Source organism: Schistocerca americana, chromosome 9 (assembly GCF_021461395.2).
Source record: "Schistocerca americana isolate TAMUIC-IGC-003095 chromosome 9, iqSchAmer2.1, whole genome shotgun sequence".
Lineage (NCBI taxonomy): Eukaryota > Metazoa > Arthropoda > Insecta > Orthoptera > Acrididae > Schistocerca > Schistocerca americana.
Genome location: NC_060127.1, coordinates 9084764 through 9110061, shown reverse-complemented (window position 1 = coordinate 9110061; position 25298 = coordinate 9084764). Strand labels below are relative to the sequence as shown.

The following is a 25298-nucleotide window of genomic DNA, read 5'->3' as shown; positions in this document are numbered from 1 at the left end:
CCACTTACTGATTTAACGTAAGACCATGCATTATCGGTGGACCACTATAGCAAATATCCTCCAACTTTCCCCACAGAAAGAAATTCGGGGACATCCAGATCCGGTGAACGTGCGGGCCACGGTATGGTGCTTCGACGACCAATCCACCTGTCATGAAATATGCTATTCAATACCGCTTCAAGCGCACGCGACCTATGCGACGGACATCCATCATGTTGGAAGTACATCGCCATTCAGTCATGCAGTGAAAGATCTTGTAGTAACATCGGTAGAACATTACATAGGAAATCAGCATACATTACACCATTTAGATTGCCATCGATATAATGGGGGCTAATTATCCTTCCTCCCATAATGCCACACCATACATTAACCCGCCAAGGTCGCTGATGTTCACTTGTCGCAGCCATCGTGGATTTTCCATTGCCCATTAGTCCATATTATGCCGGTTTACGTTACCGCTGTTGGTGAATGACGCTTCGTCGCTAAATAGAACGCTTGCAAAAAATCTGTCATCGTCCCGTAATTTCTCTTGTGCCCAGTGGCATAACTGTTCACGACATTCAAACTCGTCGCTATGCAATTCCTGGTGCATAGAAATATGGTACGGGTTCAATCGATGTTGACGTAGCGTTCTCAACACCGACGTTTTTGAGATTCCCGATTATCGCGCAATTTGTCTGCTACTGATGGGCGGATTAGCCGCGACAGCAGCTAAAACACCTACTTGGGCATCATCATTTGTTTTAGGTCGTGGTTGACGTTTCACATGTGGCTGAAAACTTCCTGTTTCCTTAAATAACGTAACTATCTGGCGAACGGTCCGGACACTTGGATGATGTCCAAGATACCGAGCAGCATACATAGTACACGCGCGTTGGGCATTTTGATCACAATAGCCATACATCAACACGATATCGACCTTTCCCGCAATTGGTATACGGTCCGTTTTAACACGGGTAATGTATCACGAAGCAAATACCGTCCGCGCTGGCGGAATGTTACGTGATACCACGTACTTATACGTTTGTGACTATTACAGCGCCATCTATCACAAAGCGAAGAAAGTGGTCCAACTAAAACATTCTTATTTCTTTACGTACTAGACGAATGTGTATTAAAAATGGGGGTTCTTATTTTAAAATAAAGCGCAGTTGATATCCGTTTGACCTATGGCAGCGCCATCTAGCGGGCCAACCATAGCGCCATCTGGTTTCCCCCTTCAAGATAGACGAGTTTCGTTCTTTGTAGTTTTTTCGTTTGACGCTTATTTCGTGAGATATTTGGCCCGGTCACTATCAATGGACCACCCTGTATAGTCAGAGGTAGAAGAGGCACGCCTAAGCAGTGCATCCCTGCAGTGAGGATTTTCTGGCTCCAGCCCATCCCACAGTCCCCATCTCCTTGCAGAAGACGGCATCAATGTGGGGACCAACACAGTGCAGTAGCTAGCGGAAAGACACAATCGATCCCTTCGCTCCGCGACAGCAGTGGAAATACTATCGTCGACAGTGCTGGCAAAGCAGACTTACTAAACACAACCTTCTGAAATTCCTTCACCAAAGAAGACGAAGTAAATATTACCCAGAATTCGAATCAAGAATAGCTGCCAACATGAGCAACTTAGAAGCAGAAATCCTCGGAGTGGTGAAGCAACTTAAATAGATTAACAAAAACATGTCTTCTGGTTCAGACTGTATACGAATTAGCTTCCTTTCAGCGTATGGTGGTGCAGTTGCTCCGTACTTAACAATCATATACAACTGCTCGCTCGACAAAACATCTGTTCCCAAAGATTGGAAAGCTGCACAGTGACATCAATATTCGAGAAAGGCAGTAGGTTTAATCCACTAAATTACAGACCTATACCAATAACGTCGATATGCAGCAGGATTTTGGAACATACATATATAGTGTTCGAACATTTTGAATTACCTCGAAAAGAACGGTCTGTTGACACACAGTCCACACGGATTTAGAAAATCGCTCTTGTGAAACACAACTGGCTCTTTACTCGCATAAAGTGTTGAGTGCTACTGACAAGGGATTTCAAACTGATTCCGTATCTCTAGATGTCCAGAAGGCTTTACACACTGTACCACAAAAACGGCTTGTAGTGAAATTGCGTACTTAGGAAATATCGTCTGTGTTATGCGACTGGATTCGTGATTTCTTGTCAGAGACGTGACACAGTTCATAGTAACTGACGCAAAGTCATCTAGTAAAAGAGAAGTGATTTGTGGCGTTCCAAAGGTAGTGTTACAGGCCTTGTGCTGTTCCTTATCTATATAAATGATTTAAGAGACAATGTGAGCAGCCGTCTTAGGTTGTTTCCTGATAATGCTGTCGCTTATCGTCTAGTAAAGTCATCAGAAGATCAAAGCCAACTGCAAAACAATTTATGTATGCTATATGTATGATTCGAAAACTGGCAATTGACGTTAAATAATAAAATGTTTGAGGTCATCCACATGAGTGCTAAAAGGAAGCCATTTAACTTCGGTTACACGATAAATCAGTCAAATTTAAAGGCCGTAAATTCAAATGAATATCTAAAAATTACAATTACAAACAACTTAAATTGGAAAATGTTGTGTCGAAGGCAAACCAGACACTGCGATTTATTGGCAGAGCATTTAGAAGAAGCAACAGATCTATTAAAGAAACTGCCACACTTGTCCACCCCCGTTTGGAGTACGGTTGCGTTGTGTGGGATCCTTACAAGATACGATTAACAGAGTACATTGAAAAAGTTCAAAGAAGAGCAGCGCGTTTTGTATCATCGAGAAATAGGAGAGAGAGGGTCACGGACATGAAGATGGTTTGGGGTGGACGTCATGAAAACAAAGACGTTTCCCGTTGTGGTGGGATCTTTTCACGAAATTTCAATCACCAGCTTTCTCGTCCGAATGTGAAAAATTTTTTTTACTATCACCTACATGGAGAAGAATGATAATAAAATAAGGGAAATAAGAGTTCATACGGAAAGATATGGGTGTTCGTTTATTCAGTGTGCTGTTCGAGAGTGGAATAGTGGAGAATTAGTGTGAAGGTGGTTCGATGAACCCTCTGTCAAGCACTTAAGTATGATTTGCAGGGTATCGATGTAGATGAAGATGAACCAGAAGGGTATGGCCAGAGGTGGCTGGAAGCAGCTGCAGCAGCGTCTCAAGAAGCGAAGACTTTCCAGTGCTTTTCCACATCCCCCCCCCCCCCCCCCCTCCCTGCTCACTAATCACCACTTGCTTACACAAGGTGGCTCACATTTTGAGACAATCACAATCCAGACGACGACTTCGCCGAATAATACTCACCTGGAGGAGGACAGGGCCAGCCTGAACAACATCGCCACTCGCGAGGGTCTGCCCTGACCCATCTGCCCCAAACCATCTTCACCCATCCTCAGCAACGCCTAGAGCATTGCCACCACACCAACACCTCTTCACAGAAAGTAGCACACACACACAGAAACCATCACAGAGAAAACGTCACAACAAAGAGAGTGTCATTTACTGAGCTGACCATCAGGTGCTTGTTAAGAGAAGGAAGATTAGTGAACTGGACGTCTCCTGACAGAAATATTACTGCAACCGTATGCCCAGCTTTCTGGAAATGATGTAACCTTCATAAGCAGTACCTCCTGTAAATGTGAAACGTGATTGTGATAGAAAACGAAACTGTTTTATTTATGCAGTGTGATTGTGCTAAATGAGGACAAACTGCAGCAAATCATCCCTTTGAGGCTAAGGAGCAAAAAAAGATCATACGGACATAGGGCCAGAAGTGCGTTACAAGGGAGATACAGCCACTTGAAGATGCAGACAAAAGATCGGAATGAAATTTTCACTCTGCAGCGAATCAAAGCAGTATCCCAGACGGAGACTCGGACCCGGGATCGGCCGGCCGGTGTAGCCGAGCGGTTCTAGGCGCCTCAGTCTGGAACCGCGCGACATCTACGGTGGCAGTTCGAATCCTGCCTCGGGCAGGGATGTGTGTGATGTCCTTAGGTTAGTTAGGTTTAAGTAGTTCTAAATTCTAAGGGACTGATGACCTCAGATGTTAGGTCCCATAGTTCTCAGAGCCATTTCAACCATTTAGGCCCGGGACCTTCGCTTTTCACGAGCAAGTACTGTACCATCCGAACACTTGCTCTGTGCTGCCAGAGGCACATGTTCCAGCAGATAAGGCAGGGTCATCCGCAGGAAGTGGAGATATGCCTCCCCTATGAGCCGTTGTGGAAGGATGACTGGTCCCACAAGGCAGTCCCCAAGTATTCCCCACCCACACCTTGAGGCTGGACAAGAGTTGATGATTCACTGCCACCACACCTCAGGGATTTTCCTTGACCCACAGCCTGGTGCTGTGAAGGTTGACAGGTTTTCCCCCTTATACATGTGGCCTCATCTGTGAATCTGTGGGATGATGGACAACGCAGCACTTTGGATCCGTGTACGATGACACAGTGACAAAACCGTCGCTGTCGAGGCGGGTCCGTAGGTAATGTCCCACGTGGCTGGTTGGCTTACCCCGTGCTGGCGAGCCACCTGCCTACCTGGTGGCGATACTGGGGTCACTGTCGAAAATATTTTTTCTCCACCTCTACATCTACATTTATACTCCGCAAGCCACCCAACGGTGTGTGGCGGAGGGCACTTTACATGCCACTGTCATTACCTCCCTTTCCTGTTCCAGCCGCGGATGGTGCGCGGGAAGAACGACTGCCGGAAAGCCTCCGTGCGCGCTCGAATCTCTCTAATTTTACATTCGTGATCTCCTCGGGAGGTATAAGTAGGGGGAAGCAATATATTCGATACTTCATCCACAAACGAAACCTCTCGAAACCTGGACAGCAATCTACACCGCGATGCAGAGCGCCTCTCTTGAAGAGTCTGCCACTTGAGTTTGCTATACATCTCCGTAACGCTATCACGCTTACCAAATAACCCTGTGACGAAACGCGCCGCTCTTCTTTGGATCTTCTCTATCTCCTCCGTCAACCCGACCTGGTACGGATCACACACTAATGAGCAATACTCAAGTATAGGTCGAACGAGTGTTTTGTAGGCCAGCTCCTTTGTTGATGGACTACATTTTCTAAGAACTTCCTAGGACTTTCTGTCAAGTCGGTACATAGAATTTTACTTTCGAATTCACTGAATGCTTCACGCATAGCCCTCCTAACGCTAACTTTGACATCGTTTAGCTTCTGTTTGTCTGAGAGGGTTTGGCTGCGTTTAAACTTGCAGTGAAGCTCTCTTTGCTTTCGCAGTAGTTTCGTAACTTTGTTGTTGAACCACGGTGGGTTTTTCCCGTCCCTCACAATTTTACTCGGCACGTACCTGACTAAAACGCATTTTACGGTTGCACACTCAACATTGTCAGTGTCGGAACAGAAAGTTTCGTTTTGATCTGTTAGGTAGTCTGAAATCTGCCTCCTATTACTCTTGCTAAACAGATAAGCCTTCCTCCCTGTTTTTATATTCCTATTTACTTCCATATTCAGGGATGCTGCAACGGCCTTATGATCACTGATTCCCTGTTCTGCGCTTACAGAGTCGAAAAGTTCGCGTCCGTTTGTTATCAGTAGGTACAAGATGTTATCTCCACGGTTGGTTCTCTGTTTAATTGCTCGAGGTAATTTTCGGATAGTGCACTCAGTATAATGTCACTCGATGCTCTGTCCCTACCACTCGTCCTAAACATCTGAGTGTCCCAGTCTATGTCCGGTAAATTGAAATCTCCACCTAAGACTATAACATGCTCCAGTAGGAATGCATTTTCGGCCATGTGTCCATATGACCGTTTCAGATCCTGCTCCTGTCAGTGACATTCTCCTGCTGTTTGTCCTCATATAGCAAAATTACCCAGTAGAGAGCCGCCACAAACGGATTTGACAGCGGCATCCCAAAATAAAATTCTCTTGTCGTTCAGGCTGCAACGTGTTTTAGTAGAAACTCTAACTTTTGAAGATTGGCACCATGTTTATCTCCAAGAGACAACTGATTGGGGTGATGGATGTGTGTCTGCTATATAATGACGTCCTGACATGTGGATACTCAACCGCAAGTACAGGCAATTCGCTGCTGTCCCATCAACGGTAAATACGAAATGGAACGAGAATGGAGGCAGAGTGCCGCCAAGATAATGATGCTATTTCTTGGAGTTTCACTAACATCTTTTTATTTGTTCTGCAACGTCAGCATGTGGAATATTTAAAATACTGAAGAGATCTTTCACCTGTGTAACAGTGGCCTTTCTCAGGGTTACTGTTCAATAAAACATGTCACTTCTTCGTAATGTATCACTCTCTTGCACAGCCAGAATGAATTACATTTCTGCAGGACATGCAAAATAATCGCTATAGGCGGTTTTCACACACTCAACATTCCCTGGGTCCAGTACGAGTAATAGGCCTGGGTTCGACCCTACACTGTCTGGTATGTCGCTGTCGCCTCACACTTTCAAGGCACCGGTTTTAATTGTGCTATAGTTCGCCAGCCAAGTCATAGGACTCTGCCATGTAACAGGCAAATGTTTTTTTCCTTTTGAGCGAATATACAAATTACTAATGGATTTGCTTGTTTTAATGCGTGCTATTCCGTGGTAGCTGCTTTTCTTTCACGCAAGCTATTCACAACTCTGTAAATTTGAGCACTGCCTGTTTCTGGAGTGCAGAAACCGTTAACATGACTGACAGGATAGAGGTGTATTTGTGTTACTGGTAGCAGATATGAGACCACCAAAGCATAACAACTACAACATTGTCTTTAGAGTGCAGAAAGAACAATGGTATAGAAGCTTTGATTCACACTCACCTTCTCGCCATCCATTATCCGCAAGCTGACGTCCTTCAGGGCCAGCGGACCTCTCTCATACTTGAGGGAAACCTGCTGGAATTCTATGGACCCACTCAGCGACCACTGCTTCTGTACGTACTTCTCTGAAATTTGTAAGCAAATACGATATGCTGAACCGTCCGTGTAATAAAGAGATTATATCTTGTTTACCCTGAAGGTGGCTACACATAATTTTGTGCATTCGTCAGACAATAAAGGCACGTTTGCGCTGCCCAGGAAAGCTTCAAGAGCAGGCGCAGAACAAAGTCAACCATTTCAAAGGACTGGCGCCATAATTTGCCTTAATCGATACGGGGAAACCAGGGACGAAGTTAAACATAAATGTTGTGAGGAGACGTAAGCGAGTGAATGGTTGGTATGTGGATCAAGTAAGTTCTTTGGTGGATTTGAAAAGATGAGGAAATAGCGAGATGTTGATGGTGTTAGGACAGCAACCAGCCACAAATTTACTTTCAGTTCCTTTATTCAAAGGGTACCGTTACCGGTTTCGAATCGTTGTGATTCATCCTCAGACGGTTTACATCCTTTCTTTATGACATATGGTGTGTTTTTTACAGATTAATTGTCCTAAAATATAAATAATACATAATTATAAACACGCCACACACCGATGGTTGCGTTACAGATTTTAGTTGCATGTGACTTACGTGAAACGTCGGTTTCGAGTGTTTGTCTTCATAAAATTCGCCCAACAGATGTAAAAGCATTCCCACTGCATTCTTATTGTTGCACTCGTAAATTGTTCTCACTGAACACTTAAGATTTGTCACTGAGATGATTTCTACCACGCACCACATGTTTTGATACATACAAAGAGCTTACAAACATATGAGTATCACAGATGCTAAGATACGCTGATAAGTCGTATATAGGTACAGTATTTAATAATCACTTTCTGAATATAGCAGGTGAACTAAATAGAAACCTAGTCCCAACAGGGAGTCATATAGCGCTCGTAGAAAAAAGTGTTCCGAGACTGTTACCTGAAATGCTCCTCCATGATCGGGGTCAGGGATTTTCTCTGCCTCGTGGTGACTGGGTGTTGTGTGATGTCCTTAGGTTAGTTAGGTTTAAGTAGTTCTAAGTTCTAGGGGACTGATGACCATAGATGTTAAGTCCCATAGTGCTCAGAGCCATTTGAACCATTTCTTTGCTCCTCCATGATACTGACAAGAGGGAGATTGAGTTAATAATTAAATCATTAAAGACCAAGAACTCTCATGGCTATGACTGGGTATCTAGCAGGATACTGAAGTATTGTTCTACGTATGTCAGCCCAGTACTTAGCCATATCTGTAACTTTTCCTTTAGGAGTGGTCGGTTTCCTGACCGATTAAAGTACTCGGTAGTGAAGCCACTTTATAAAAAGGGAGACAGGGATAATGTTGACAATTATAGACCTATTTCTATGCCATCGGTGTTTGCTAAAGTTGTCGAGAGGGTTGTACGTACAAGGTTACTGGAGCTTTTAAATTCACATAATTTGCTGTCAAATGTACAGTTTGGTATTAGAAATGGCTTAACAACTGAAAATGCTATATTCTCTTTTCTCTATGAGGTTTTGGACGGATTAAATAAAAGGCTGCGAACGTTAGGTGTTTTCTTTGATTTATCGAAGGCTTTTGACTGTGTTGACCACAAAATATTACTGCAGAAGTTGGACCATTATGGAGTAAGGTGAGTAGCTTACACTTGGTTCGCCTCTTACTTTAAGAACAGAAAGCAGAAGGTAATTCTCCGCAATATTGAGAGTGGTAGTGATGTTCAGTCCCAATGGGGCACTGTTAAGTGGGGCGTTCCCCAAGGGTCACTGCTGTTTCTTGTTTATATAAATGATATGACTTCTAGTATTACAGGTGATTCAAAAATATTTCTGTTTGCTGATGACACCAGCTTGATAGTGAAGGATCTTGTGTGTAATATTGAAACAGTATCAAATAATGTAATTCATGAAATTAGTTCGTGGCTTGCGGAAAAGAATTTGATGCTAAATCACAGTAAGACTCAGTTTTTACAGTTTCTAGCTCACAATTCAACAAGAACCGATATTTTGATCAGACAGAATGGTCATATTATAAGCGAGACGGATCAGTTCAACTTCCTAGGCGTTCGGATAGATAGTAAGTTGTTGTGGAAAGCCCATGTTCAGGATCTTGTTCAGAAACTAAATGCTGCTTTATTTACCATTAGAACAGTATCTGAAACAAGTGACATTTCAACACGAAAAGTAGTCTACTTCGCATATTTTCAGACGCTTATGTCATATGGCATTATTTTTTGGGGTAGTTCTTCTGATTCAAAAAGGGTATTTTTGGCTCAAAAACGGGCTGTTCGAGCTATGTGTGGTGTAAGTTCGAGAACTTCTTGTCGACCCCTATTCAATAGTCTGGGAATTATGACATTGCCCTCACAGTATATATTTTCTTTAATGTCGTTTGTTGTTAGCAACATTAGCCTATTCCCAAGAGTTAGCAGCTTTCACTCAGTTAATACTAGGCAGAAATCAAAGCTGCATGTGGAATGCAGTTCCTTGACTCTTGTGCAGAAAGGAGTGCAGTATTCTGCTGCATCCATTTTCAATAAGCTACCACAACAACTCAAAAATCTTAGCAGTAGCCCAAACACTTTTAAGTCTAAACTGAAGAGTTTCCTCATGGCTCACTCCTTCTACTCTGTCGAGGAGCTCCTGGAAGAGCTGAAAAATTAAGCAAATTCCAGTGTTACATTGTTGATTTTCTTTATTTAAACTTACGAATTGTCGCCTGAATATGTTTCTTATATTTCATTTTATCTGTTTCCACTATCGTGTTATAATTTCATGCATTGACTCATTCCATGACCATGGAGACTTCTCCTTAATGTGGTCCCACGGAACAATAAATATATATACTTCATAATTAATTTAGCAATATCAATACAAAAATTCAATGTCTCTATACTAGTGAAAAAAGGCATTACAGTTGTGTAAATGAATGTATGATCCTTTCCAAACATAGGACATTATCGTCAAATGTTACGATATATTTATTTATTTATTGTTCCGTGGGACCACATTAAGGAGAAGTCTCCATGGTCATGGAATGAGTCAATGCATGAAATTATAACACGATAGTGGAAACAGATAAAATGAAATATAAGAAACATATTCAGGCGGCAATTCGTAAGTTTAAATAAAGAAAATCAACAATGTAACACTGGAATTTGCTTAATTTTTCAGCTATATATATAATGTGTGTGTGTGTGTGTGTGTGTGTGTGTGTGTGTGTGTGTGTGGCTGGTTACTGTCCTAACACCACCAACATTTCTCTTCAAACAACAGCCACGGTCTCCATCATGTCATCATATGACAAAATTGCAATAGCGAGATGACCTTATTGATATGTGGAGGCTGATGTTAAGAGTCCAGGTAAGACCTACAGAGAGCACGAGGAGTGATGTAGGAGATGCCTTTATCAAGCAGTGGATATGAAATGCCTCCTAAAGATACGCGGAATTGAACGACAGAGGAAGCCGTGTGTGAATGAGAGAGGAGGTAAACAGCTCACCGCCGGTGGCGCAGTCGGCCTCCGGGGGGACGGCGGCGAAGGCGACGGCGCTCTGGACGGCCGCCAGGTGCTGCTGGAGCCTGGCCGCCTCCTGCAGCAGCTGGGACACGATGCTGGAGAGCCCCAGCAGGTGCGTCAGCGCGATGCCCACGCCCCCGGCCGTCACGCCCACACCTGCAGCACGGCCGGGCGGTCAGCTGACCACTCCCCTCCCTCGCTTACCTGGCTCTCCGAATCGACGACGAGCTGGCAGCCCTCAGCAGAATGTTGCTCTCTACAAAACTGTATTCCCTGCTGTCTGCCTCATCTGCCTGGTCTGCTTGCTTCTTTCCCCGGATTTCCTTGCGCCGTGGCATTCAGCAGAGTGCTTCCACTGCTTTAGGCTTTTGATTGTGTAAATCATGGAATACTTCTAGATAAGCTCAGGTACTGTGGTACGAATGGGACAGTGCTCAAATGGTTTAAATCATACGTAACTGGAAGAGTGCAGAAAGTTGAAATAAACAGTTCACATAATATGCAAAAAAACTGGGGAACAAACAAGAATGGGGTGCCGCAAGGTTCGGTCTTGGGTCCTCTGCTATTCTTAATATATATTAATGACTTGGCATTCTATATTCACGAAGATGCAAAGCTGGTACTTTTTGCCGATGATACAAGTGTAGCTATCACACCCGACAGAGAAGAATTAACTGGTGAAATTGTAAATGATGTTTTTCAGAAAATCATTAAGTGGTTCTCTGCAAATGGGCTCTCATTAAACTTTGACAAAACACAGTCTATACAGTTCCACACAGTAAATGGAATGACCCCATTAATAAATATACACTTCGATCAGAAATCGGTAGCTAAGGTAGAATATTCAAAATTTCTAGGTGTATGCATTGATGAGGGGTTGAACTGGAAAAAACACACTGAGGATCTGCTGAAACGTTTGAGTTCAGCTTCTTATGCTATTAGGGTCATTGCAAATTTTGGCGATATAAATCGGAGTAAATTAGCTTACCACGCCTATTTTCATTCTCTGCTTTTGTACGGCATCATATTCTGGGGTAACTCATCATTGAGTAAAAGAGTTTTCATTGCACAAAAGCGTGTAATCAGAATAATTGCTGCCGTGGACTGCTATCAATATATGCGGAAGTATGTGAAATGTATTGTTCATAATGTCTCTTCATGGCATTTACGTATCTCACTGGTTCAGGGCAATGTAAAAAAAAGTTGTCAAATTTGCTAGTAAGTAATACACTTCATTTCCTGACGATAGACCAAGATCGGACAGTGGTCAAATTATTAAGACAGTTTAAACGTACGAGGGCAGTTCAATAAGTAATGCAACACATTTTTTTGCTCGGACAATTTTGGTTGAAAAAACCGGAAATTTCTTGTGGAATATTTTCAAACATCCCCGCTTCGTCTCGTATAGTTTCATTGACTTCCGACAGGTGGCAGCGCTGTACGGAGCTGTTAAAATGGCGTCTCTAACGGATGTGCGTTGCAAACAACGGGCAGTGATCGAGTTTCTTTTGGCGGAAAACCAGGGCATCTCAGATATTCATAGGCGCTTGCAGAATGTCTACGGTGATCTGGCAGTGGACAAAAGCACGGTGAGTCGTTGGGCAAAGCGTGTGTCATCATCGCCGCAAGGTCAAGCAAGACTGACTGATCTCCCGCGTGCGGGCCGGCCGTGCACAGCTGTGACTCCTGCAATGGCGGAGTGTGCGAACACACTCGTTCGAGATGATTGACGGATCACCATCAAACAACTCAGTGCTCAGCTTGACATCTCTGTTGGTAGTGCTGTCACAATTGTTCACCAGTTGGGATATTCAAAGGTTTGTTCCCGCTGCGTCCCTCGTTGTCTAACCGAACACCATAAAGAGCAAAGGAGAACCATCTGTGCGGAATTGCTTGCTCGTCATGTGGCTGAGGGTGACAATTTCTTGTCAAAGATTGTTACAGGCGATGAAACATGGGTTCATCACTTCGAACCTGAAACAAAACGGCAATCAATGGAGTGGCGCCACACCCACTCACCTACCAAGAAAAAGTTTAAAGCCATACCCTCAGCCGGTAAAGTCATGGTTACAGTCTTCTGGGACGCTGAAGGGGTTATTCTGTTCGATGTCCTTCCCCATGGTCAAACGACCAACTCTGAAGTGTATTGTGCTACTCTTCAGAAATTGAAGAAACGACTTCAGCGTGTTCGTAGGCACAAAAATCTGAACGAACTTCTCCTTCTTCATGACAACGCAAGACCTCACACAAGTGTTCGCACCCGAGAGGAGCTCACAAAACTTCAGTGGACTGTTCTTCCTCATGCACCCTACAGCCCCGATCTCGCACCGTCGGATTTCCATATGTTTGGCCCAATGAAGGACGCAATCCGTGGGAGGCACTACGCGGATGATGAAGAAGTTATTGATGCAGTACGACGTTGGCTCCGACATCGACCAGTGGAATGGTACCGTGCAGGCATACAGGCCCTCATTTCAAGGTGGCGTAAGGCTGTAGTATTGAATGGAGATTACGTTGAAAAATAGTGTTGTGTAGCTAAAAGATTGGAGAATAACCTGGTGTATTTCAATGCTGAATAAAACAACCCCTGTTTCAAAAAAAAAAATGTGTTGCATTAATTATTGAACTGCCCTCGTAACCGACACTTGCCTCTCTGGAATCAGGGTGCCGTCCTTGAGCCTCGTGACCACATCACTATTTTGTATCCTTATTTCGTGATCGACAACTGTTGTTGAAACACTTCAGAGTAAGGAGCCAAGCAAATTGTTAAGGTTTGCTACCATTTAGGTAGTTCTGGTGCAAGATGGATATTTCGTGTGGAAATAAAACCAATTTTGTTGAAGTTTCGCCGTAGACAGTAGGATACGCCCTTGATTTCATTCATTGCACATAGTGCACTCGATTACATTTTAGCAGTTAATTTCATTTAACTGCAGTTTGCCATTACTACATGTACTGTTTCCAAATAATAAATGCAATTAGTGTGAAATTATTCTCAAGATGAATAGTGTAGTAAATCCATCTGGAAATTGATAATCTGCCTACATGTTGCACTGCTGGAAAAAAAGACCAACACCCTCAAGGACACGATCACGCTATTCAGAAGTGAGGAGACAGGTAGTTCACCATTCTGGGAGTGCATGATAACCAATTCTGACCAGATGAGACCCACGTGACAGTGAAGGGAGTCGGATCAGTAAACAGCATAGCCCCCTCTGGCGCCAACTGAGGCGTATTTTCTCACATTCAAAGCATCGCAAAGCTGTCGAATGCCGTCCTGCGATAGGCTGTCCCGAGCATCTTGCACGTGTTTCTGCAGTTCGGCAGTGGTTGTTGCAGACCCTGCAGAACGACCGTGTTCCCACTTCACCGTGTCCGAGATGTGTTCGACTGGCGAGACGTGTGGTGATGGTGCTGGCCAGGGCAGGAGTCGCACACCACAAAGAGCACTTCGCACCGCAGCAGCTGTATGTGGACACGCACTGTGCTTCTGAAAAGCGCATCACCTTCCTGTCGAAGGAATGGCAGCAGCACAGAGATAATAACCTGTGCAGTGGTTACTCTACCCTGAAGAAACACCGAATGTGACCGTGAGGTGCAACTGATGGCCCTCCACACCACGAAGCCTGGGATGCTGCCCCTCAGGTCGTGGACGAATGAGCTCCGGAACACGCAGTTCACTGGGTTTGCAGAACACACCTGTACGTCCGTCTCTTTCACGTAGACGCCACTGAAGGCACCAGAGTGCCATTGCACTCTCCAGTCGACTGTTTCGGGACACCAGAGTACCGTGCTTGGCCATGTCGGGGTGTCATTAGTGACCTGGCCAAATCCACACGAAGGTGACGTGCTACAGACGCGAAATTTAACCAACAGGCAGAAGATGCTGTGATATGCAAATGATTATGTAGTGTTGGCAGATTAGCCAACACTGTGTGGAGAGCGGAGGCCGAAATGCACGCGTTAAACTCACGCAGGCTGGCGTGAGGTCTGAAACAGGATACGTAATGAATGCTATAAAGAAAAGTACGTAGCTGCTGGAATACTTAACTTTAATCCACAACTGGTGTACATCGCTCTTGATGGAACATGTTATAATCACACTAGAAACTGTTAATGGCGCCTTGCTAGGTCGTATCCATTGACGTAGCTGAAGGCTATGCTAACAAATAAATTTCGACGACATACAGTATTTCTGGCACAACAAATATCACCTGTACTGTGTTGCAAACTTACGGTCATAACAAAAAAATAATCATTGGTATAATATTAAAGGCATCTGAGAATTGAGCGATCAACAGCAATGAAGATGTTTATCCAAAGCTTCTTAAAAAAATACATTGTAAGTCCTTGCTTGCTTGCTTGGGTGTAATTAACCATCTTGCCAACGACTTCGTGCAAAAGTAGTATAAAAACACCAAAATAGAAATATGAAAATAGAAGTGATCTCCTTAATACATAAAAATTGTTCTACAGCGTGGTCAAAAAGGGAACTTAAAGCTAAGGAATCAAGAAACGACGCCAAATGTACCTGCGAAATAACACATAATAGATCAGTTAACAGTGCGGAAACTAGAGTATTAATACAACCACACACAAAAGAACAAGATTGACAAACACCTGTTAGCATCCCAGAGAAAACCAAAAAGGGCCTCATGAAAGATAATACTGGATCACTCCGATTTTCATAAGATTTTAGAGTAAACGCTGTATGCTTCGAAGAAGTTGTACGAAAACAGCGAGTAATTAACTTCTCCTTCTTTCTTCTTGCTCTGACATTTGCATAGGGTATTAACTTTGATACCTAATCGGTAAAAAGCGAAATGAGTTCAATTATGGTCGGTACGCGTTATTACCAGCGTTGTTTTCACCTTCGTAGTTTCATTCTAGAGTGAAATCATTACAAAAGGAAAAAAATTAAAACTTGTCGGAAAAAGAAGGGAGGGTGGGTTTTAACGTGCTGTCGACGGTGTGGTCATCACAGACGGAGCACAAACTCAGGTAGAACGTAATAAGGAAGGAAATCGAGGGTGTCTTTCCAAAGGCGCCAACACGGCATTCTCTTTACCCTTTTACGAAAACCACAGAAAAACCGGGTGGCGGTCCAGTCCACCGACAACTGCGGCACTGTGCGCAGTAAAGGAAGAGATTTTGGGAACGTATTGAGCTGTAGATTTGATGAAGCACCTGCTTTTATTGCCAATGGACTCGATGTAGGGGCTAGCGTGGAAGACTGAACTGTTCGTGGGTGCACGATTCCCTCACATCGGGCAGTACTGTAGAAGTGTAGCTGCCCGTTTTGCACGCCCGTTTATAAAATACCACTCTTTAGAATGGAAAGACGAAAAGCAAAAGGATGTACAGCGTGGCAAAGGGGAAAGGCAAAGCGTCAGATGAGGGCAGGTGACATAGTCGTAGCAAATATGGCGAATACAGAAGTGTGTTCAAGATTACAGATCTACATCGAATGCTAACGAGAAAGTAACGACTTTAATTGGAGGTAAAAAAAAATTATTGTACAACTGGTCTAAAAAAAAATGGCTCTGAGCACTATGGGACTCAACAGCTGAGGTCATTAGTCCCCTAGAACTTAGAACTAGTTAAACCTAACTAACCTAAGGACATCACAAACATCCATGCCCGAGGCAGGATTCGAACCTGCGACCGTAGCGGTCTTGCGGTTCCAGACTGCAGTGCCTTTAACCGCACGGCCACTTCGGCCGGCGGTCTAAAAGAAGGCATGGTTTTATAGGACACATCCTGAGACATGAAGGAGTAGATAATGTGGAAATGGAGGGGAATTTGTCGTGGCAGTCCAGTGCTTCAGTACAGTAAGCAGGTTGAGGTGGGTGTACAGGGTGCCCATAATTAAAATTCCAGTTTCAAAAAGCTATTTAAAGAGAACCACTCCATCGAATGACTTCAGATTTGAACATATTATTGACGCAGGAAGAAAGGTCATAATCCAAAAAAAAAAAAAAAGGTAACGTAAATTTTACGAATATCTGGCGCTGTAAGCGTCTTAACGTAAATGGGGTCCACCACGGCAAGGTCGTGCCACGTCGGATAGGAAAAATTGATTGTTGGTTGTCCTGAGGCCATAAACTGAATAAGAAGCAAAACGACATCTGTTTTCAATCGTACTGGGGCCAAAAACCGCACGAAAGACAACATGACATCGGTTTTTACAGGATGTGCGACAATTGAGTCGAGTATCTCGAGGACCACGTTCAGAATGTGCTACGTAATGCGTGCCTTCAGTTCAGCTACTTTTATTATTGCAGCACTGAACACAACATCTTTTGATAATCTCACAGCCGGAACTATAGACATATATCTCTAACGTCGATCAGTTGTTGAATTTTGGAACACGTATTATGTTCGAGTATAATGGCTTTTCTGGAAACTAGAAATCTACTCTGTAGGAATCAGTATGGGTTTCGAAAAAGACGATCGTGTGAAACCCAGCTCGCGCTATTTGTCCACGAAACTCAGAGGGCCATAGACGAATTGTGTGATTGGATTGAGGAGTTCCTAGATAACAGAACGCAGCATGTCATTCTCAATGGAGAGAAGTCTTCCGAATAAAGAGTGATTTCAGGTGTGCCGCAGGGGAGTGTCGTAGGACCGTTGCTATTCACAATATACATAAATGACCTTGTGGATGACATCGGAAGTTCACTGAGGCTTTTTGCGGGTGATGCTGTGGTATATCGAGAGGTTGTAACAATGGAAAATTGTACTGAAATGCAGGACGATCTGCAGCGAATTGACGCATGGTGCAGGGAATGGCAATTGAATCTCAATGCAGACAAGTGTAATGTGCTGCGAATACATAGAAAGAAAGATCCCTTATCATTTAGCTACAATATAGCAGGTCAGCAAGTGGAAGCAGTTAATTCTATAAATTATCTGGGAGTACGCATTAGGAGTGATTTAAAACGGAATGATCATATAAAGTTGATCTTTGGTAGAGCAGATGCCAGATTGAGATTCATTAGAATCCTAAGCAAATGCAATCCGAAAACAAAGAAAGTAGGTTACAGTACGCTTGTTCGCCCACTGCTTGAATACTGCTCAGCAGTGTGGTATCCGTACCAGATAGGGTTGATAGAAGAGACAGAGAAGATCCAACGGAGAGCAGCGCTCTTCGTTACAGGATCATTTAGTAATCGCGACGCCGGCCGAAGTGGCCGTGCGGTTAAAGGCGCTGCAGTCTGGAACCGCAAGACCGCTACGGTCGCAGGTTCGAATCCTGCCTCGGGCATGGATGTTTGTGGTGTCCTTAGGTTAGTTAGGTTTAACTACTTCTAAGTTCTAGGGGACTAATGACCTCAGCAGTTGAGTCCCATAGCGCTCAGAGCCATTTTGAAGTAATCGCGAAAGCGTTACGGAGATGATAGATAAACTCCAGTGGAAGACTCTGCAAGAGAGACGCTCAGCAGCTCGGTACGGGCTTTTCTTGAAGTTTCGAGAACATACCTTCACTGAGGAGTCAAGCAGTATATTGCTCCCTCCTACGTATATCTCGCGAAGAGACCATGAGGATAAAATCAGAAAGATTAGAGCCCACACAGAGACATACCGACAATCCTTCTTTCCACGAAAAATACGACACTGGAATAGAAGGGAGAACCGATAGAGGTACTTAAGGTACCCTCCGCCACACACCGTCAGGTAGCTTGCGGACTATGTAGATGTAGATGTAGAAGTCACACACGGTAAGATCAGGTGATCTGGGCGGCCGGCCGAAGGGGAAATGACGGCTGACAGTTCTGACATTCCCGAATTATCTCTGCAGCAGCCGTTCCACTGCCTGTGCAATGTGCGGAGTAGCGCCATCCTGCACAAAAGTTGTCCTACCCACGCATCCGTGTTGTTCGTGGCTTGGAGTGACCTGGGTCCAAATGGTTCAAAAGGCTCTGAGCACTATGGGACTTAACATCTGAGGTCATCAGTCCCCTAGACTTAGAAACTACTTAAACTAACCTAAGGACATCACACACATCCATGCCCGAGGCCGGATTCGAACCTGCGACCGTAGCAGGCTCGCGGTTCCGGACTGAAGCGCCTAGGTCCGCTCGGCCACAGCGGCCGGCGATGTTGGTCCACAGAAGACTCTTATACCGTTTACCATTGACGGAGCAGGTAACAGTACTCCCATGAGTCGTCTCCTCGAATGAAAACGGCCCTCCAGTGAAGGATCTCGTTAACCAGCACCACACGGTTGGCTTTGCGGAATGAAGTCGTATAGGCTGATGTGCGCGCGAATTCTCCGTCGCCTATATTCAGCAGTTCTGCGTATTGCTATGTACTCGGGGATCCAAATAGGCTTCGTCTGTCCACAGAATGTTGGATGGGCATTCAGTGTCGACTTCTATGCGAGCAAGAAATTTCAGAGCGAACGAACGCTTGTCTTGCTGGCTGTTCAGGAGAAGCAACTCCTGAACATGAACGGTTTTGTGTGGAGAGCAACGCAGGACGTTTCGTAGGACTTTACGCAGCGTGCGCGCAGGCATGTCCAATGTTCGGGCAACTCCCTTTGCACTCCTTGTTTGCACACCACCGCTAGACCGGTCCTGCGATGCTGTGGCCACATCTTCGACAGACGTCGGATCAACTGGTTTCCCTCCTTTGCCACATTCTACTTCATGAGAATCTGTCTCCTCCAATTTTGTAATTATTTTCCTCAGACCTTCAGCAGACATCGCAGCAGTACCTATTTTCGTGCCCTCGAGTGTCCGGAATTTTTGCTCCTGCGCACCGTTCTCGTAACAGAGCATTACCAGCAGCGCGCCATCATGGAGGCTGTGACGTCAGGCGCCTCCTGAGGAAGAGCTGTCTGTCGGCGCGCACGTTGTGACGCTTACAGCGCCATCTGTTGGTCAAATTTGAATTTATTTTTTTTATTCCATGCCATTCAAATTTGACGTCATTCTGAGCAGTGGTTCTCTTTCCACAGCGTTTTGAGACTGGAACTTCAATTACGGACACGCTGCGGGGTGCGGTAGTCACGCAGACATGAAGAGGCCCCCACAGGACAGATTGTAGTGAAGTGCTGCGCCGTTGTGAAGTAATGACCACAAAGCGGTGGCCAAAAGAGACGAAAGTGTCGAACTCAAACACTTTCGAGAGCTGGAAGCGGGTGTTCCTGAGGCCGCGGCAGTCTTTCCAACATGCCCCAGTTTTCTGCGTCTTCTGTAACGTAGACCAGAACTACATCTATGTGAAATAATGTTCATTGTTGTTGTCATGGTCTTTAGTGGAGACACTCGTTTGCTGCAGCTCTCCATGCTACTCCATCCTGTGCAAGCCTCGTCATCTCCGAGGAACTTCTGCAACTTACACCCTTTTGAATCTGCTAACTGTATTCATCTCTTGGTGTTCCTCTACGATTTTTACCCTCCACGCCTCCCTCGAATACTAAATGGTGATCCTTTGACGCCTTAGAACGTGTCCTACCAACCACCCCTTCTTCTTGTCGAGTTGTGCCACAAATTCCACTTCTCCCCAATTCTATTCAGTACCTGCTCATTACTTACGTGATCTACCCATCTATTCTTTAGCATTCTTCTATAGCACCAAATTTCGAAAGCTTCTATTCTCTTCTTGTCTAAACTATTTATCGCCCGCATCTCGTGCTCGTGCGGTAGCGTTCTCGCTTCCCACGCCCGGGGTCCCGGGTTCGATTCCCGGCGGGGTCAGGGATTTTCTCTGCCTCGGGATGGCTGGGTGTTGTGTGCTGTCCTTGGATTAGTTAAGTTTAAGTAGTTCTAAGTTCTAGGGGACTGATGACCATAGATGTTAAGTCCCATAGTGCTCAGAGCCATAAACTATTGATCGTCCCTGTTTAACTCCCATACTCCAGACAAATACACTACTGGCCATTAAAATTGCTACACCAAGAAGAAATGCAGATGATAAACGGGTATTCATTGGACAAATATATTATACTAGAACTGACAAGTGATTACATTTTCACTCAATTTGGGTGCATAGATCCTGAGAAATCAGTACCCAGAACAACCACCTCTGGCCGTAATAACGGCCTTGATACGCCTGGCCATTGAGTCAAACAGAGCTTGGATGGCGTGTACAGGTACAGCTGCCCATGAAGCTTCAACACGATACCACAGTTCATCAAGAGTAGTGACTGGCGTATTGTGACGAGCCAGTTGCTCGGCCACCATTGACCAGACTTTTGCAATTGGTGAGAGATCTGGAGAATGTGCTAGCCAGGGCACCAGTCGAACCTTTTCTGTATCCAGTAAGGCCCGGACAGGACCTGCAACATGCGGTCGTGCATTATTCTACTGAAATTTAGGGTTTCGCAGGGATCGAATGAACGGTAGCGCCACGGGTCCTATAACATCTGAAATGTGACGTCCACTGTTCAATGTGCCATAAATGCGAACAAGATGTGACCGAGACGTCTAACCAATGGCACCCCATACCATCACGCCAGGTGATACGCCAGTATGGCGATGACAAATACACGCTTCCAATGTGCGTTCACCGTGATGGATGCGACCATCATGATGCTGTAAACAGAACCTGGATTCATCTGTAAAAATGACGTTTTGCCATTCGTGCAGCCAGGTTCGTCGTTGAGTACACCATCGCAGGCGCTCCTGTCTGTGATGCAGCGTCAAGGGTAACCGCAGCCACGGTCTCCGAACTGATAGTCCGTGCTGCTGCAAACGTCGTCGAACTGTTCGTGCAGATGGTTGTTGTCTTGCAAACGTCCCCATCTGTTGACTCAGGGATCGAGACGTGGCTGCACGATCCGTTACAGCCATGCGTATAAGATGCATGTCATCTCGACTGCTAGTGATACGAGGCCGTTGGGATCCAGCACGGCGTTCCGTATTACCCTCCTGAACCCACCGATTCCATATTCTGCTAACAGTCATCGGATCTCGACCAACGCGAGCAGCAATGTCGCGATACCATAAACCAAAATCGCAGTGGGCTACAATCCGACCTGTATCAAAGTCGGAAACGTGATGGTACGCATTTCTCCCGCTTACACGAGGCATCACAACAACGTTTCGCCAGGCAACGACGGTCAACTGCTGTTTGTGTATGAGAAATCGGTTGGAAACTTTCCTCATGTCAGCACGTTGTATGTGTCGCCACCGGCGCCAACCTTGTGTGAATGCTCTGAAAAGCTAATCATTTGCATATCACAGCATCTTATTCCTGTCGGTTAAATTTTGCGTCTGTAGCGCGTCGTCTTGGTGGTGTAGCAATTTTAATGGCCAGTAGTGTACCTTTAGAAAGGACTTCCTAATCTTAAATCGTTACTCGATGTTAACAAATTTTTCAGAAACGCTTTCCTTGCCACAGCCAGTCTACATTTCATATCCTCCCTACGTCGCCGCCCGCAGCACGTGGCCGTGCGGTAGCGTTCTCGCTTCCCACGTCCGGGTTCCCGGGTTCGATTCCCGGCGGGGTCAGGGATTTTCTCTGCCTCGTGATGACTGGGTGTTGTGTGATGTCCTTAGGTTAGTTAGGTTTAAGTAGTTCTAAGTTCTAGGGGACTGATGACCATAGATGTTAAGTCCCGTAGTGCTCAGAGCCATTTGAACCTACTTCGCCCATCGTCCGTTATTTTGCTACCCAAATAGCAAAACTAATTTACTACTTTAAGTGTCTTGTATCCTAATCTAATACCGACAGCGCCTGATTTAATTCGACTACATTCCATTATCCTAGTTTGTTCATTAGCCGTGGTATTTACACAAAAAAGAATTTTTACTTACTTTCTCCGAACATGATGATTATTATTACAGTCAACAGTGCGAAGAAAGCGACCGTGCTGTCGATCCACAGGTTGGCTTCGCTGCTTATTTCGGCAGACACGGCTTTCGAACACATGTAGTCGTCCTGAAAGAAACCGAAAGATCACTTCATGTCGGACGTGCACTAATGCAAAAACACACATAGAACTCTAATAAATTTTTTTACTGATGAATGTTTTCATGGTTTTATATTTCAGTTCCTAGAGGACAAACATAAAGTCTGGAAAAAAATTTGAAAAATTGCTGTAAGGAAACGGCTAAATGTAACGTAACAAATGATACCGTAAGTTGTGAGACAGGTTCTCAAGGTGTTTTGTGAACTTGGAGCTGGCTAGTCAGTTTGGAAAACCGCTGCCACGGGCGCCATCTACCGTACTTGCTGATAATGGCAGAGAACCGTGCAGAGAACGCACTATTTTATTAGGTTGGTGCACAAGTACCGAGCGTTATTGTTTTTCACGTTGGTATTCCAGTTATATGGATTTATTTATCGGTTGTCATGTTCTATTTGTAATTCGCTGTCGCCATTTGAGTTTATATATTGTCATTTTGTCATTTGGAGATAGTGAGTGGAGGTGTGGCGCCAGAAAATGGAGTAGCTAATGGAGAAATTGAAGCATTTCCGAGATATTCTTCTGATCTCAATAGAGGGCTTACTGCAGTGGAGTGGAGGCACGTAGAAACATTTACGCCGCGTACGGGGATAATTCCAATGGACAGAGCACGGCAAGGAAACGATTTTCTCGTTTTAAGGAGGATTGTTTTGACATTAGTGACTCCGCATTCAGGAAGATTGGTTGGTTGGTTTGGGGAAGGAGACCAGACAGCGTGGTCATCGGTCTCATCGGATTAGGGAAGGATGGGGAAGGAAGTCGGCCGTGCCCTTTCAGAGGAACCATCCCGGCATTTGCCTGGAGTGATTTAGGGAAATCACGGAAAACCTAAATCAGGATGGCCGGACGCGGGAGCATTCAGGAAGAAGTTCGGGGATTGAAGAAGATCGTTTAAGCGCGGTAATCCTCAATGACCCACGTCAGTATACATAAGGACTGGCAAATGTGATGAACTGTGATCGTTCCTCCATAGTGCGACATTTGCCTGTGGTTGGGAAGGTTCAAAAATCGTGTGTGTGGGTACAGAATGCACTAAGAAGCTAAAATCACAAATATTTGCATCTCTGATTGCTGGTCATCAGTTGTCTCTCCGAACAACACCGACCGTTCCTATCTGCATCGTTACTGATGACGAGGGATGGTGTTTGCTTTTATAACGTAAGGAAAAGAAAGGAATGGTTGAGCCCAGACAAAGCAGCAACTCTCCACACAAACATCTGTGAGCACCCACAGAAGATGACGTCATACATCCGGTGGAACAGCAACGGCGTGGTGGCCTACAAATTGCTTCCTCGATGTGTGACTGACACTGCTGAGTTTTATTGTCAACGAATGACACGTCTTACAGACGCAGTCCAAGAGCAACGACCAGCAAGACTGCGTGAGGTGGCGCTGCTCCACGGTAACTCCCGCCCCCACTCTGATAGATAGACAGCGAACACTGTACAGGAGTAGGGTTGGGCAGTGACGCCGCACCCACGTTGTTCACCTGAAGTTGCGGCCTCATATTTTCACCTTTTCCGCTCTCCATCGAACAGCCTTCAAGGAACTTCCTCTCCGGATGAAAATGCGCTCCCAGCATAGCTCGACGAGTTGTTCGCCTCAAAACCACGTGATGCCAACAGTCGCGGACACGGAAAGTTATCCCATCATTTGCAGGCTGTTGTAAATTGTGAAGGAGAATATATTATTGATGACTCAAGTCTCTGGTATGTGTATCTGTTGCGTTTCTTAAACTTACGGGAAAACGCTATGAACTTAGGCCCGGACCCAGTATGTGTTAGTATTTCTTCCGTTGCCAGTCGGCACTGAGCGCGTGCAAAGAGATTATCGCGGCAATTTTCACAACACACGACCCGTCTACCGCACAGTGAAGTGCTGCGAGAAATTCAGTGAGGATGGTTGGCTGTACGATGGAAAAGATTGGAGCCGACCTACTGTGTCACAATAGACGGAGGACGGTGTGAGGGACCTGATTTTACGGAGTGCAGTACTGAACATCCACCGCGCGGGATTAGCCGAGCGGTCCGAGGCGCTGTAGTAATGGACTGTGCGGCCGGTCCCGGCGGAGGTTCGAGTCCTCCGTCGGGCATGGGTCTGTGTGTTTGTCCTTAGGATAATTTAGGTTAAGTAGTGTGAAAACTCAGGGACTGACGACCTTAGCAGTTAAGTCCCATAAGATTTCACACACACACACACACACACACACACACACACACACACAAAACATCCCTCAGCCAAAACTTTGGAAAATTCTTTGTAAGCGATTGAGAGCGAAACCATACAAATCGCAGATCCTGCTAGCCATAAACCATGACGACAAATTGAGCGCCGGCCGTGGTAGGCTCTGAGCGCTATGGGACTTAACAGCTATGGTCATCAGTCCCCTAGAACTTAGAACTACTTAAACCTAACTAACCTAAGGACAGCACACAACACCCAGCCATCACGAGGCAGAGAAAATCCCTGACCCCGCCGGGAATCGAACCCGGGAACCCGGGCGTGGGAAGCGAGAACGCTACCGCACGACCACGAGGTGCGGGGCCGTGGTAGCCGAGCGGTTGTAGGCGCTACAGTCCGGAACCGCGCGACCACGACGGTTGCAGGTTCGAATCCTGCCTCGGGCAAGGATGTGTGTGAAGTCCTTAGGTTAGTTAGGTTTAAGTAGTTCTAAGTTCTAGGGAACTGATTACCTCAGAAGTTAAGTCCCATAGTGCTCAGAGCCATTTTGAACAAATTGAGCCGTGTCCAGATCTGTGTAAACACATGAATAATGACTTGGCAAGCAAACTGGTCTTCAGTCGCGAGGCCGCTTTTCATCTTTCGGGAATGGTCAACCGACACAACAACAGGTATACAGGGGACAGAGAATCCAAATGCAACAGTCGAACACGTCCGGGATACCAAGAAACTTAACGTGTACTATGGCATGTCCCAACGAGGCAGTCTATAAACCCTTTT

The 25298-nt window shown here is 45.2% G+C and overlaps 1 protein-coding gene across 3 annotated transcripts in view; it reads right to left on the bottom strand.

Moving 5' to 3' along the window:
* LOC124551160 (putative uncharacterized protein YKR104W) overlaps positions 1-25298 on the bottom strand; it is a 92776-nt gene that overhangs the window by 32864 nt on the left and 34614 nt on the right. For all 3 annotated transcript variants that reach the window (XM_047126132.1, XM_047126133.1, XM_047126134.1), the window contains exons 3-5: positions 22186-22309; positions 10403-10576; positions 6816-6940 (exon numbers count right to left, since the gene is read on the bottom strand). In XM_047126132.1, coding sequence (XP_046982088.1) covers positions 6816-6940; positions 10403-10576; positions 22186-22309 — 423 coding nt within the window. The remainder of the gene's footprint in view (positions 1-6815; positions 6941-10402; positions 10577-22185; positions 22310-25298) is intronic.